The following is a 17,460-nucleotide window of genomic DNA, read 5'->3' as shown; positions in this document are numbered from 1 at the left end:
TAGTATATAATAACGAGCGATACGATGTGGCGCACCATTGCTGTTTGTGCGGCCGCTGACCGTAAATTAATTCGCGCCCGTGCGCACAAAACAATACGATCCGCAATGGGTTAAACAGGACTGTGATGTCTGATACAGTCAATCGATTTTAAACTGATCTTCGAACTTCATTACATTTGACCACTTGTTTTCTTCAAAACAATATAAAATCTTTAGCATATTATTATATCTTATAATATATTGGTTTTATGTTATGATTTTACTTTCTAATGAGATAGACATTTCTGATAGAGACTTAGATTTATTTTGTGTTGTTCAAGCATAGTTTACTTTATATTAAATTCATAACTTATTGAATTAATTAAGCATGCAAACTCAATATCTTAAAAGATTTCATCAATCAAAACATTCTGCAAACGTTCTGAATTACCAAAAAAATCTTTCCAAGTATAATTATATTTGACATCATGAATGATAATATGATATGATAATGATGTGTTAAAATAAGAGCTTCAAACGAAATACAATGACGATCAGTTTGGTTTATATATATTTTATTTACACGTGTGTTCAAAAAGTAACAGGAGTTTTAAAGTTATTCGGGTTTTGGAGAATCTTATTGTCAATTTTTTTATTATGTTGGTGCTTATGCTCGTGAAGTATAAAAAATTTCCAGCTGTATTCATTGGTTTCTTTTTAAGTGGGAGCTGCTAAGGCTTGACATGTTTTATCAACTCAGTGATTTGTATTTGTTAAAAAATAGATCAAAGAATTTATATAAAATTGTTGTGTAAAAATTAAATAAAAGTGTAACAAAGTGTCGGAAATGTTAACGAAGGCCTATGGTGAGTCTGCTATGAGGTTTATGAGTTGTATTAACGTTTCAAAGATGGCGATGAAGACATTGAAGATGATGAACGCTCAGGACGCCCCAGCACATCAACTGAAGAAAACATGGAAAAATTGGAAGAAATAGTTATGAATGATCGCTGTATTACGATCTGAGAAGTTACTGAACGAGGATGCAGAAACCTGTTATAACAAGTGACGAAACATGGGTTTAAGGATATGACACAGAAACTAAGGCTCAATCATCTTGGTGTCGATTGCAGTAGAACGTGAAGGTTATGCTCACTGTGTTCTTCGATTTTAATGGCATAGTGCATCATGAATTCTTGGCACAAAGTCAAAAGGTCAATAAGGATTACTATCTGTAAGTTAAACACCATTTGCGTGAAGCAATCCGGAAAAAATCCGTATTTGTGGAAAATCAATTCATGACTTTTGCACCATGCATCTGCTCACATTTCATTGCTTGTTCATGAATCTTTCGCCAAAAACAGTACTGTAACAGTGCCCAAGCCTCCATTCTCCAGACATGGCTCTATGTGATTTTTTTATTTCCAAAAATAGAGAAAACCTTAAAGGGCCGTTGTTTTATAAACAGATGACATTAAAAGTGCATCGCTGAAAGAGCTAAAGGCTATCCCAAAAATCAAATTTTAGAAGTGTTTCGAGGATTGGAAGAAACACTGGCACAAGTGCATAATATCTTATGGGGACTATTTTGAAAGTGACATTATAATGTAGACAAATAAATATATTAAAAAAAAATAAATGTACCAATTTTTTACATTTCTCGTATTTTACTAATGTTTGTACAATATAAACTAACTATCAATCTCAAACTAAAAGTAATAAGAGGAATAAAATAAAAAATAAAAAATTCGTCCGGTTTGCAAAGACGAACAAAATTATGTACAATTTACCATATGTTGCTAGCATTTGAAAATTTAGTGATATGATCAATTAGAAATTTCAAAATTTAGGTAAGGACTGCAAGGAGAATTCTTGAAAAAATTATGTTGCATTTTGAAATATAACATTTTTGGCTTTTTTGCGAAAGTAAATGTTAAAAGAAATTTGTTATATCCTTACAACTGCACTCATTATTGTGTATTAAATAAAGTTCTACATTTAAATGTTCTTTGACTGCCATTTTAAAATGAACCTTTACAAAAATATATAACATTCCATATGTTTACATTTGAAAAAGCCCTGAATTCATATCAGGTGGGATTTATAGAAGATCTACAAGAATGTAGCTGGAACGTTGGTGAAAATGTAGATTGGAAGATCTTTTTTAAAAAAGAGGATTAAGGGCAGACAAAATATTCTCCAGCAGAGTAAAACCAAAGACAAACATTTTTGACTTTACTCACACAAATTGGTAACACCTCATCACATTATCAGCTAGTACGTGTTTATATTTTGTGATATTTACTGTCTGTGGAGTAGCCAACTTTGGAATTTGTAATGGCAATGTAAACCAGTGTAACTGTCAGTATTGGTCTGATGTGAACCCTCATTGAGAGAACACCATTACAGTATCCATAAAAGTGAAACGTTTGACTGGGTATTGTAGGAGCTTAATTTGTTGGAGTCATTTATATTGAAGGGAATCTTATTTTCACAATATACCTGGAAATGTTGCAACAGCAGATTATTCCAGCTGTTTGGTTAACAACATAACTTCAATGTAGTCTGGAGCATCTCTGCAGTATGGTGAGGATATTTGCACATATTTAGACAATGCCTTTCCCTATCGCTGGATAAGTAGGAGAGGAGGCTTCGGGTGACCCACAAGGTCACCATTAGATTACTTTGTGTGGGGGGGCACATTAAAGACAATGTATATAAATAAATCCCACAGTGTATATAAATTAAAACCGATTTATGCCAGAAATTTAAAGTTCTGTAGGAATTCTTCTGACTTGCCAGTTCAGGATTTCACAACAGGTTAGCATATTGTTAGATGGTCGACAGGGAGCGGTTTGAGCTTCTGATAAGAAAACAATGAGGTTAGTAAGCCAGATAAACTTTGATTTTACAAACATTTCTATTTGCAAAACCTATTGTTTAGTTTTTTAAATAAATAATTAAATTTGTAAAACGAGTTTCAATGACATAACTTTGTTTATAACTTGCTATTTTGAACAATTTAGACATCAGGATATTTTAAATTTGAATTTGACACCAAGCTAAGAATCGTTTCTCTGAACCATCCGAGGAACATGTGGAATTTTAAAGACTATCAGTTCCAAAAAAACGTCATGCAATGTTACATCTGCTTAGTTATAATTAGTTAACATGTATTTTTAATTGTGTCCTGGATTTATGTTTGTTTCATTCAATAATGAAGCACAATTGATGAACATTTCAACTTGATTACTGTTGAAAGAATTAAATTATCATAATATGGTGGGAAGGGTTGAATCAACATGAATGTTGAGTTTAGCTCCAGTACACCTTTTAGTGCAGTGTTTGTAATCTGACGCTGTCACAGAATCTGAAGTCTGTTCGTCTGAAGAGGTCCAAATAAAATTAGAACTAAGAAGCTACACAATGTAAGAGAGGGCTTCTTACGCCTGGATACCAACGGCTTGAAGGTGACTTATGAACCACCACCAATGGCCAAGCAGGCTGGCTGCTTGCAAGGACAGCTCAGCGGTCACCTATCCAACTAGCAGCCACGCTCAACGATGCTGGATCTGGTTATCTTGTGATAACCATTTTACCCGCTATACTGCGCCACGGGCCTGCACTGGTAGAGTGGTGGGCAAAAGAGGTACATCCTTGATGAAGCCCCAGAAAGAAAGTCTAGCGGTGCCTGGTCTGGGAAACGCAGGGGTCATGCAATTGGTGCAGCATGGCCAATCCATTGACCTGTAAAGCGGTCATTGAGAATTTCCATACATTAGTAAGATAGTGTGGTGGTGTTTCATTTCGTTCTCGATCATCCTCATTAATCTGTGGTATCTAAAATTGTTGCAACATATCCAGGTACACTATGCACTGATGGTTCTTTCATAGAAAAAATGGACCTTACATTTTGTTCTTGCTCAATGCACAAAACATGTTTAGCTTAGGGTTATCACGAGATGTTCATCATCATCCAATTGATTTAACATATCTGCACAGAAGGTCTTTCGGACATTTTATCAGTGTATTTAGTGGCTTGTAAAAATAACAATCTGTACAGCTTCAAAGGCAAACATTTTGTGAACACACGCCAAATTGTCGTATGTGGGACATGCAGCTCATGAGATGCACGCCGGGTCGATTTCATAGGGGTGTTGACAAAACTTTGTCTTACTTGCTCAATGACTTCATCAGACGTGCTTGGACAACCTGATGATTTCTTGTGTTTTACTGAGCATCTCATTTCTACAAAACATTAATACCACTCATAAATTGTATGTCTATTAGGAGGATCTTTAGCATACTTGGTACAAAAATTAGACTGAACTGTTGTCGCCGACTTTGATTCCTTGAACCAAAACACATATCTAGCACGGTCCGGTTGAGTAAAGGTAGCCATCTTTAATGTAACTGCCGCCAGCGCTTTTTGCAGCGCGATTCAGCACTACCGAACTAAGCCAGCCAAACTTGATGTGTTTCCCCTTAAAACAAGTCTAAAACCAGCAATGTACCTTTTGTTTTAAATAAATTTATAAGAATTTTCAAAGCTGTAAAGTTCTGTTTGAAACACCCTGTATACTCTAGGTTAAGAAGTATTCTTACATCTTTAATGTAACTGCCGCCAGCGCTTTTTGCAGCGCGATTCAGCACTACCGAACTAAGCCAGCCAAAACTTGATGTGTTTCCCCTTAAAACAAGTCTAAAACCAGCAATGTACCTTTTGTTTTGAATAAATTTATTAAAAAAAAATAAATGTACCAATTTTTTACATTTCTCGTATTTTACTAATGTTTGTACAATATAAACTAACTATCAATCTCAAACTAAAAGTAATAAGAGGAATAAAATAAAAAATAAAAAATTCGTCCGGTTTGCAAAGACGAACAAAATTATGTACAATTTACCATATGTTGCTAGCATTTGAAAATTTAGTGATATGATCAATTAGAAATTTCAAAATTTAGGTAAGGACTGCAAGGAGAATTCTTGAAAACATTATGTTGCATTTTGAAATATAACATTTTTGGCTTTTTTGCGAAAGTAAATGTTAAAAGAAATTTGTTATATCCTTACAACTGCACTCATTATTGTGTATTAAATAAAGTTCTACATTTAAATGTTCTTTGACTGCCATTTTAAAATGAACCTTTACAAAAATATATAACATTCCATATGTTTACATTTGAAAAAGCCCTGAATTCATATCAGGTGGGATTTATAGAAGATCTACAAGAATGTAGCTGGAACGTTGGTGAAAATGTAGATTGGAAGATCTTTTTTAAAAAAGAGGATTAAGGGCAGACAAAATATTCTCCAGCAGAGTAAAACCAAAGACAAACATTTTTGACAAACAAATGGGCTAATAGGAAGGTAAACTGGAGCTAAACTCGACATTCACAGTAGATTTAAATTATAGTTGAGTAATGAACATGAACATGTTTGCTATATTATGTGTGAACGAAAACTAAATTATTAATAGAAAAATATCCTGGCGGAATAACTTCTACCTGCACCGAGTTCAATTGATCTGCAATGGATCTGGATGGTGCCATATGTTTGTGTGACTGCATTGGATATTTTGTATGTATTATGAATGTTTTTCAAACTCATTTTTTAAAACTAAAATTTATGAATTCTATAAAACAATAGTACTGTAGCTGTGCTATACAGAGATAGAGAGTGCTAATAGAAAGGAAATGTTACAGTGAGGAGGTGACGGATGACGTTCATCGACTGCAGATCTTACTTCAGTTAGACAGTGGGATAGATGTGGGGGAGTGGCTCGTGGGCAATAATGTCTGTAAACTTCAACTATGTCTTCCTATTCTAGAATAGCCACTAGAGTGGCCGACTAACCATCCGCTGAACGTTGACCTGATCTGTTTACTATGATATTTTTTACTCTAGATTTAGGATTATTTATGTTTATTACCCCATTAGTTTTAATAACTAAACCTCTTTGGACAACCAGTGAGCAATAATTACTATTATAACAAAGGTATAAACTATTACATTTTGTATACTAGTATATTAAGTTTATGGTAGCAATTTAATATTTGTTGGGCATGAAAGAACTTTAACTCGTATCAGCCAAGATAGTAAAATAAAATGATCACACTCTGTGTGAGTACTGTAAATGCTACTGCCACCATATGGCTACACTACAGCGTTACAGGTTGAAATGAAGAAGAATTTTAGTGTTACAGTATGCGTATTGTGATATACAACCTTATTTACAGTGTAAAATAGTCATTTAAAAATCAATCTGCGTATAAATAATAAAAAAAAAACACATTTAACAACTTATTTCTCATAATATTAAAAAACCCTTAGATCTAAGTAAAAATTAGAACAAAAACCACAAAGTTTGAATTATTTTAAAACAACAAATTTTAATTTATTTGGGGCACATACAATTTTATATTTAGTACTAGTAAATTTAGAGTGATTACATTTCTTACTGTATAATTTTCTTGTATTTTCATTATTGTTAAAACCACAATTTTAATAGTTAATTGTTTAAAAATTATTAATCCAAACTAGTTTTTCAAGCAAGAACAGTGAATACATTTTATCATACAGGATATGCAGTAGAAAATATTGCCATATTATGTGACATTTTGGTATGAGTATTTGTATTTTTTGTTAATTTATCCTTATTATTTTATGTCTTGTTCTCATGATTTTGAATAATTGTTTTTTGTAAAGTGACAAAACACACAACTGGTATTTTATTTTTGAAATTATAAAGAAATGTAACAGATGTATGAAGGAAGGGATAATGTCCACAAATAAGTGAAACTGCATTGGCACCGGTTGTTCTGAGTATCTCTGTCTTCGACATTGGTTTCTCTGTTATGATTGTGTAGGTAATTTGTAAACTGGATCACTTTAGTAAACTTTAGATGTATTGATAAGATTAAACAACATATTTTTTAACTATTTGTCCCCCATAGCACCAGTTTGTGTTTCTAACATTTTAAAAATTTAGTATTCAGGCGCCTAGTTATCATTATTGTTTGGAAATTGCTGTATTAAGAAAAACTCCTAAGATAATGTCTAAAATAATATGATATTAGTTCATTGTATTTTTTAAATCCAATTGTATTGTGATACAGAATTTTAAAATCTGAATTTAATTTTAATTGAGCTGTTTCCAAATAAAATTGGATTGTTAAGGAAAGTCTGCAATACAGTTAATTATAAATTACCAATGCCATGGCTGAAAAATAGTTTCTAAAATAAATATTTCCGATTTCAAAATTTACTAATAGTTGAATTAAAAAAATAAAAACTTTCTTTTCTGTATTTAGTAGAATTTGATCAAACTTTACTGAGACGAGCAATGTCTTACTGTTCTTGTGTATTTCTTTACAAGTAAATTTACATTGTATTTGTTTATTTCCAAATTGAACAATTGTTCGGTATATTTAACCTGACCCCAAATAAACAAGTTACTAACATTTGGCTTTTTCTTGAATTTTTAACAAAATCTTGGTGTTCTTGACACAAATTTTTTAAATAGCCATTATTTCAACCAGTAAAAATTATGAATTACCAATGGTTTCTTTCTGAGTTTGATGCTCATTATTGGATGGCTTATTGTTAGCCATGACTGTCAGTATTCAGCCAATCAAAACACCTAGACGATGGGTACTTGTTGGGCATTTGTATGTAGTATAGATGTTTAATATGCAAAGGAGTCAACGATTTGGGATTATAACCCCTGATGGTAGTGCACTTTATAAATTGATTGTTGAACATATTTTTATACATACTTATTGTAGGATATTTATATATAAAATATAAGTGTTTACTTATTTTTACATTAATTCTTTCATGTAATAACAAGATAGTTTTAATAAAAAATTCCTGTCAATCTGACTTGATTTAGCTTACGGTGATGTAATCGATTTTTAGTCTGGCTGAACATGATTTCAGTGTGTGCTAAATTAAGACAATTCTTGTGGAATAATGAATGTTTATATTATTCCTGTCTCAGGGCTAATAATTATCATATAATGCTGAAAAAAATTCCCCAGCTAAAATGGTTTGCATCATCTTAATGCTGTAGTTTTACCATAAAATCTACATTTGTGATTTTAGAGTTAAGTCATTTAAGTTTAAGGGAATATTAGAAGTAAAACCATTCTCTAGAAATACATGCACAATGTTCTGAGAATTGAAAACGTTTGTGTTGTTACTTTTGTTATGAGAAACTGAAGTATTCTTATTATTGTATTGAATAAATCATATGATTAAAAACAGATATGTTCTTCATTTCGTTGTTGTAAAATATTACTTCCTCGAACCAGTTCTGAGTTTGGCTGTAAGATGATGTTTTCTCAACAACAATTTTCCAAAACAATTTGGATCAAGTAAATTGAAATCTGTGCTAGAGATTACAATTTTTTTGCACATTTTCTAGAAAATTTTGTTCAAACAAATTATGTGTGCACAAAAAAGGTTTTTGTAGGGTTTACTGATATTAAAATATAGAAATATAAGCAGGGATGCAACGTAACTAATAGTAAGTAAAACATTTCCAATATATATATTTATATTTTGTGTGAGGACTTTCCAAATCAGATCAATTGATATTGGAAACTGTGTACTTAAATTATTAGTTACATTGAATTGCTCCAATAACTCTAAAGAGTAAGGTTGTTCAGAAGCTAAGATCATGAAACAATTTTCTCATTTATTATTTTTAAGGTTACCCTTCCAAGGAGCACTACTGCTAGTTGTTACTTCACATTGATTTTTCACTAATATCTACCAATAATATTAATTGAGGTTACCAGGAAATTATGGTACTTTGTCTCAATATTTTGGCGAAGAGACTAAAAGATTGGTTCAAATAATTTTATTCATACAATATGAATTTTAAAATTTGTTATGGAATTTTTACGCACGTTAATACACATAAAACCTACAACCTAAAGATCAGACTCAACAATAAGTTGTAACTAAACACATTAATATAATAAATTGATTATAAACTAGGAAGATGCTAAGTACTATCTAAAGAGATATACTGCCCTTCTCCCTCTATGAACTCTTCAAATGCCTCCTATAAAGTAGAGAATGTCCTTACAGCTAAGTATTTCCTTGCCTTATATTTGGTTTGGAAGTATTGATATTTCTTTTTTTGTTCTGGAAGTATGTTAAAAATTTAGGATCGTAAAAGAAAACTAAAGTTTTGTATCATAATTTTTGGGATGAAATATTTGTTTTGTTTTTGATTTGGTATTGTTAGTGTGATTCAAAACTGGGTAGTAATGACGATTTTCAAACTTAATGATCAAGGTGTGATAGATTTAAAGGTTTGTTAATTTAAGGGTACTATCGGACGGGAATTACTCTTTAAAAAACTATTCTCAAGGTTTTTTCTGTAGGAGAAAACTCTTTGAAAGTGAATAGTATGACAATAGCCCCAGAAAATCAATCGTGATTAAAAAAACCCGTAGAAGCTAGCCTAAGAACATCCTGATCAGCGAAAGAAGGCAAACATCTCAAAACATATATATATATATATATATATATATATGTATAAATGAATTTGTTTACAAAGGTATTTGATATGTTTCCCACTTTAGATCACAATCAAAATGAGCACCCAAGAATTTGGTTGACTTTTCCATATTAGTTTTGAGAACAGCATTATTCTCCCCCAATAATAGCCATTATTCATTGAGGGATTAGGCAAAGCAAGATTTGATTTTAAGTAAAGACCTGGTGGATATTAAACTACTCCCTTCCATTGGCTACCAATGCTGACCAATATCCCCTACTCAATATACGCAAAAAAGCTCTGACAACTTGAGCTGTAAAAGATCTTATTGGTTCCTAATCTGTACATTTAACAAGATCTTCATTCATAAACAACCAATTCTAATGCCACGTTTTCAATTACAACCAGATATTTTTTTATCCTAGATGAATATCTGGAATTCATTCAAGAATCAAGAAATGATTTTTATTGAATCCTTACAGTGCCAATGGCCAGTCCTATGTCAATTCTACACAGGGTGATTCAGGAGGCTACCCCAACTGGCCTTGACACTGAAAGTTAATCGCTTCTGTTGTGGTGCTTGTTGTTACTGAAGTTGATATAGGGTCAAATTAATGAACCCAGATGTGATTATGGATCATCCTTTGTGCCTTATGTGATAATTTTCAGTAAAGGTAAATAAACTAAACTCAGTCAAGAAGCCCTCCCCTGGCTTGAGGAGTTATTTCGTTTATATGATGAAAAATTCTATTATCTTATTTTGTACACAAGAACATTGCACTTAAAACGTTTCTAATACATGATTTCAAATTATCTTCACAATATCTTTAAGTAATAAACCTATTTAATTTTAAAATTAACTTTACATTTTTTATACTGAGATGAAGTTTTTTTGGTAAGTGAAAAGTTTTTATTTGCTTTGTCAGGGATATTTTGCTGCATGAAGGAGTAATGCTAAATTAATGTTTTATTTAAAACTCATATTATAATAAACAATATCTAACTAAAGAAGACTTGTGAAAGAAGGAAATTTGGTTGATTGCAGTGATTGTCAGTAATATTCCACTAGCAGTAAATGTCTTACAGCTACAACTGTGGCCTAACAAATAAATAATTGTATGATATATTGATTGTGAATATAACATACTAATATAATATATTCTATAAAGGGTTCCCTATAACAATGAAAACACCAGGAACCAACTAACTTAAATACTATGGTAGTATTAAAGTTTAATTGTGCATATATACCAAATAAAACTTCTTATAATATGCAAAAAATACCTTTCAGTAAATTGACAAACAGTTTCTTTCCTAATGGATCAGTTTGGGAATAGTTAAAAATTGGATACTGAAATATTATTTGATGCTGCACGGAAATTCCAAATTATTTGAGATGTATTAAGAAAATGTTTACAAACTAAATTCTGTATAAATTTGTAATTATAGTATAAAAAAATACTGTTATACAATACATAATCTATATATATATATATACAGGGTGTCCAAAAAGTCCCGGGTCGGTTAAACATTTTTCAAAATATTTTAAATAGAGCTACAAAAACTTTACACAAAGTTACTGGACATAAAAATCTATTTTATCACATATTCAGTGATCCGCTACTTCCTCAGGGGGGCGGCCCCGCTAGGAGTCAGAAGAAAATCTTAAATGTAAGCATAGGTTGATATGCATATCAAATTAAAGGTCTATATTAGTAGAGTACAGAGCCGCAAACCCGTCCTCAAACGGACAACCGAGTCAAAAATGACAGCTGTTCAAAGATGGCTAAGAGATTGCAACTTAGGTTAATGTAACAAAATACACTGATGAGTTTATTGATTTTAACTTTACTAACCCAAAACTGTTTAAAATTTAATGAGATATTCAAATGACCATCAAACACCTCAAGAAACACCTCATGTCCATTTTGTAATGTTAGGAAAGTTAAAGTCAAAAATCTCATCAAGGGAATTTTGTTACATTAACCTAAGTTGCAAACTCTAGCCATCTTTGAACGGCTGCAATTTTTGACTCGGTTATCCGTTTGAGGTCGGGTTTGTGGCTCTGTACTCTACTAATATAGACCTTTAATTTGATTTGCATATCAACCTATGCTTACATTTAAGATTTTCTTCTGACTCCTAGCGGGCCGCCCCCCTGAGGAAGTAGCCGATCACTGAATATGTGATAAAATAGATTTTTATGTCCAGTAACTTTGTGTAAGGTTTTGTAGCTCTATTTTAAATATTTTGAAAAATATTCAACCGACCCGGGACTTTTTGGACACCCTGTATATATATATATATATATATATATAAATGAACGTTTGTGTGTTTGTCCTTTATGGGATCGTAAACTGTTTGACCGATCATTACGAAAATTTGTATGTATATTTATTTTTCCACGAAGAAGGTTTCTATGCTATGTCTATTGATGTAACTCGCCTCCAGGTGGCGTTGCCAAAAATAATAGTTTTCAAAGCGCCTGCACATTATATACTGCAATTACGAGACAGTTACGAATATTTAATAGCCAAACAATATTTGAAGGCGCTAAGTTATGATGTATATTTGTCTTGAAGATAAATTTCTGGTTGAACTTAAAGCTTGAGTGTTAGACCACTTTATAATAAAACTCATGTACGTGTACAATGGCTATAAACATATACAGATTTTCTTGATCGTGGCAACAAAGCAAACTCTACATCGGCGTTGGAAATATAATTTACTTGAGCCAGAAGTGCACATACGCGGGTAACGCTTACGAAAAGCTTGCGAAGCCGCGGGAAACAGCTAGGTGTTAATAAGAATAATTACTAGCCATTTGAATGGTTTAGTTTTGTAATTGAGTTAAAAAATGTTGATTCCGCTACCTTACTACACCGTCTCTGGTCTATCCGTTGACTAATCAGAGGAATAAACTATTTAAAATTCTTAAAACGTGATCACGAGTAGTGTCGTTGATGCAATAATAAACCCTGAATAAAGTAAAGTAAGGCATGTCCTACTTACCAGGGGAAGTTAGGACTAAGACTGGGTTTTAACTAACCGAAGCGAACTGGGCTGCACCATTTGTTATCTTCCTTATCACAATGACCTTACAGGTGCGTAATAAGAATGACCTGAATTTCCCTTCGGACATCTTACCTTGCCTTCAAAAGGAAGTTAATAGACACAGTTCTGTCCGTAGTGACAGTTGGCATGCGCATGCACACCACACCACTGCTATTGCTATTGCTATTGCTATACTCGTAACGAAGTGGACAAAGCCACATGTAACTGCACTGCTGACTTTCACCATACAGCCATATGGCCGGGACTTGCGCAAGCTGCTGTGACTCTGACAATACAGTATACAGTAGTGTACAGTAGGCGCGCACCTTGCCATCGTTGTGGCTCCATACTTGTTCTATGCCTCGTTTATTTATAAAAGTTATTTTATTAGCGATTGAACTTGCCCATATATCACACCATTGTGATCACACAAGTGCCAGTTTTAGGGTAAAAGTTGTCATAGTAACTTTTTTTGTAAATTTACCTTCAAAACTGTTAATGCGTTTTCAATTTTATATTTCAAGAGGACATTACACATAACAACATCATAATTTAACATTATTTTAAAGCATGCACAGGAATATTGGTACATTGGACACAGTCCAAAATTTATTTTGTAATAATATTATATTCTTTGTTTAATTGCAATTCCATTTGCTGGAGAAGTGGTATTTCGGTAATAAAGTTTGCCCTGACACCATTTGGCTTACCAATAACCGCTACTTGGTCAGGGTTACTCAAGCATATATGCAAGGTGATCATAATGTTCGCTCCCTATGTTAATTTTAAAATTATTTCTAGTAAAATAATGTATCTTAGAGAATATGGTCAAAGTGGAACCTACTTTTTACTGTATTCTAAATTTTGAGAAGATACTCCATGAAGAATGTATTTTTTTTCTCTTTATTATATTTAGGGAGAATATCAGAAAAATTTGATACAATCAAGAGATTTGTTTTTCTTGGTATTCAAAGCCATAATTCTAATGGTAAGATACAATTTATTTTCTGTTTTAAACATTCAGGAAATGGTAAATTATGAAATTAAAATCTCACTATTGAAAGAATGTTTAAGATAAAAAAAGGTTGAATTTTTGAATTTTGTTAATAGTTTGTAACACAAAATAGGATATGAATATTTTATTTTCATATTTGTCATCAAAATTTACATAAATACGGACATAAGGGCTAAGGAAGCCCTTTTTCTGATAAATACACAAGGTATGGCTCTCGAGTGAAGGTGAGGAATGTCCGCAAGTTGAAGATCATTTTCCTGGGCTACAATGTTACAGTGTTGGGCAGATCAAGCGCTTTCTCTGATAAATGACAAGGTCTGGCTCTCGAGTGATGGTGAGGAATGTCCACAAGTTGAAGATCATTTTCCTGAGCTACAATATTAGTGTTGTGCAAATCATGCGCTTTCTCTGATAAATATCAAGGTCTGGCTCTAGAGTGAATATGAAGATTAATCCTAAAGAAAAAGTAGTCCAACGAGAAGGAATGGTCAATTTGGAGAAGGTGGTTTTCTAGCAATGAGTAGGAGCTTCATAGCTCTCAAAGATGTCATAATAGCAAGTAATGAAGTTATGAGATGGCCTCACTTTAAATAATTGCTATAAACCTAGCCACTCAGTTCTGCCACGAGAATGACCTAGTTATAAATACACAAAAGACAAAGCAATTCCTGTTTGTCAGAAGAGGAAGGGAGGAAACAGCTTTGCCTGAGATAGAAGTGGAAGACAGTGCATATTTTCTGGGAGTTACCATTGACAGCTGCTTTACTTGTACAGCCCACATTGACAGCATATGCAAGAAATTAAACACTGGAATATATTTAATACGACGAATGATGCAAATTAGCACACCTGAAATTGCAAAAATAATTTATCGTGCTTTTTGTGAAACTCACATAATGTATGGTATTGCAGCATAGGGTGGTACTTCTAAGAAAAACATGGACAAGATTCTAATACTACAAAAAAGAGCAATAACAACTATAGCAGGCATAAATCATATGGAGAGCTGCCGTGAGCACTTTAAAAACCTTCACATATTGACTGTTTATGCATTATACATCTGTGAGATGGAATTAAACCACCTGCCCGAGGAACTGCCCTGCACAACTATAATACGAGACATGCCAACCTTTTCAACCTACCAGCTCACCGAACTTCTCTATTTGAAAGAAAACCAATATATGCCGGTATTAAAGTTCTCAACCACCTACCTCAAGATGTCAGGGAAGAAACTGGTGCTACATTGAAGAAGAAACTGAAGAATCTCCTATTGGACAATCCAGTTTACCATATGGATGAATTTTTTCAAATGACCTAGACTTAATGTTATACATTTTATTGTGTATTTTATAAAACATGATTTTGTACGTATGACACTATTACATTTCTTGAAGAAATTGTTAATAAAGAATATTCTGATTCTTATTTAATACAAGATATGTGATTAAATTCCATTATATCTCCCTTTTCTTATTTCTTGTTGTTTTGTTATCTATAGGTATTCATAAATAATAATTAATTTAGTTAATAAGTTAAGGTGGCATTGTTATGAGAGAGTTTTTTTTTTTTTTTTTTTTGGAAACCATTATTCTTTAAGACAAAAAGTATTAAATTGAGTTAAAATTTAAAATTCTCTGCGTATTAATAAAACCTTAGAAAATGAGACTTCATAACTGAGAAAATCCTATATGCCCAGTGTCAAGTTTGATAGAACCATGTTATTTATGACCAATTTGAGGGTGTTCAAGATCTTATAATTGACAAATTTGTGAAGAAAGCTAGGATTGTTACAATTGTATCCATTGCATTATTACAGAGCGTTTTTCAGTGTTTTCAAGCAAAATATGTATCCAAGATTTTTATAAAGACAGAGACCTACCAAAAATACATACACCAATAAGTCCTGAATCATTCTTAATGACAGTAACGTCACATAATGTAGCTATGGTGAGAGGGGTTGATTCATTGCTAATGTTGAGTTTAGTTCCATTTCATCTTCTGCTTAATTTAGTATCTGAATCTGAAGTCCATAATCTAGGTGAAGAGATATGCTCATTGCCTCATCAGGTGCACAATACCAAAGCACAGCAGAGCAAATGAGCTTTACATAACATAGCTAATCGTGCAAAGAGTTGATCCTGTCACAGGTTTAACTAACTGAAAGAAACATGATGATTTTTTGCATGAAACAGCAGTATAAAAACATTCATACATTGGATCCTGTCATCTGGAATGGAAAGTGCAAAAAATGGAATAGTGGTTTGCCTATGGAATAGTGAAATATGTTTGTTAAAGATTTGATAATATTGTGCCCAATACAATCTCCAGTTAAATCTAATATGCTGATATTGGAATTTAATTAGCTTCGTTAAGATAGGATTGCATCTGTCCTTTTGGGGAATTCCTCCTATCCTGGAAATAGTCTTGCACAAATGCTGCATAAATCCTCAATAATCAAAGTCCAATTAACCCTTCCAGTCATTTTTACTAAGTACTATTTTGACATACGTAAGTATAACAGCATTGCACAAAGTCAACTATTATTTTATAGAAAATACATAACTTAAAAATACATATACTTTAAAATACTTTTCAAGCATTTATGATGTCAAATAACAAGCTTTAGAAAACACAAAAAGCCAAGACCAAGCTTTTATTTAATCTTCCAGCAATGAAGATATGAAATAATTAATTGGATTTGTGGTCTTAAACTTATTCTGATAATGCTGACCAATCAATGACTATTTTGTGCTCCCTTATTGTCATTATTATAGAATGCTTAGTAAAATAATGCTAAGAAAGTTGTGATCATTTGGAGAATACTGCTGCTAATCAAAGAAAGCTTTGTCCATGCGGTGAACTAGGTACAACTAGCTAGTTTTAACTATTTCTAGTTTGGTGCTTGGCAGATTGCAAACTATATATATATATATATAGTAAATCACTGTTTGAAGTTGAAGAAAGAACATTTTCCCCACTTCTATATTTTGGAGGATTTAATACTCCAATCTTCAGGAAGTTTTAAATATAAACACATTAGAACAAAAGTATAAAAAGTAAACAAGAATCAAGGATACATAAATGTAAACACAGTCCATAATATTTGATAAAGTCCAGCTGACGTTTAAGTTTTCTGTTTAAATCTTGGTGGAATAATTGATTTTTGTAAAGGATGGAATGACACTAATAATTAATAACAAATTTTGAATGTATAAAGATTATTTAAAACATTATTTTAAATTTAATCCAAATGGATATTTTGTCGTAAGGCTGGATTAAGTGATAAAAGGCATGTTTATTCACTTTAACCAACTTCAGTCAGATATGTATAATGGCTGTATAAAGTGATAAACAGAGCATTATTAATCACTATGACCAAAATCACTAGCTATTATACATAATAATGGTTATTATATATAATAGCTGGATTAATTACTTTGGCTGTGACATGTATATCATCTCCCTGTAATGACAAGATTTCCGAAGATAAGGATATAAAGTTTTTACAGTACATATAAGAAAATTAATTATGACAAGTTAATTTTTATAAAAAATTGGAATTAAAAAAATTAGATTACATTTTTAAATGGTCTTTATAAGGGCCTAGTTACAAAATTGTCCAAATTTCCTAATTTATATGTCTCGTGGAGTAATAAAAAACTAGTCTACTCTTTCTCTCTTCAAGAAAGTTATCTAGGAATAAAATAAAAATGTTTCCAGCAAAAAAACCGATCACACCTCCTTAAAAATGTATTAGCAATATCATAAAGCAATAGTGTTTTACAAGTACTTCATATCTTTGTTTGGCTTCAATTAAATTGGCATACCCACTTTCTGACAAATTTATTATTCCATATAATAAATTAGACAGATTGTTCAATGAATCTGCTAGTTT

General features: G+C 32.1%; 1 protein-coding gene across 2 annotated transcripts in view; it reads left to right on the top strand.

Moving 5' to 3' along the window:
* The window catches only part of LOC124352915, a 92,425-nt gene that overhangs the window by 71,486 nt on the left and 3,479 nt on the right, over nucleotides 1-17,460 (top strand). The window contains exon 16 of one of the 2 annotated variants that reach the window (XM_046802643.1): nucleotides 5,688-8,262. The exons of the other annotated variant lie outside the window; for it this stretch is intronic. Coding sequence (XP_046658599.1) covers nucleotides 5,688-5,817 — 130 coding nt within the window. The 3' untranslated portion in view covers nucleotides 5,818-8,262. Of the gene's footprint in view, nucleotides 1-5,687; nucleotides 8,263-17,460 lie in introns of those variants that run through there. 2 annotated transcript variants of the gene reach the window in all.

This window comes from Homalodisca vitripennis, chromosome 1, assembly GCF_021130785.1.
Source record: "Homalodisca vitripennis isolate AUS2020 chromosome 1, UT_GWSS_2.1, whole genome shotgun sequence".
NCBI lineage: Eukaryota > Metazoa > Arthropoda > Insecta > Hemiptera > Cicadellidae > Homalodisca > Homalodisca vitripennis.
Note: the sequence above shows the minus strand (reverse complement) of the source record. Positions and strands in the feature narration are given on the sequence as shown.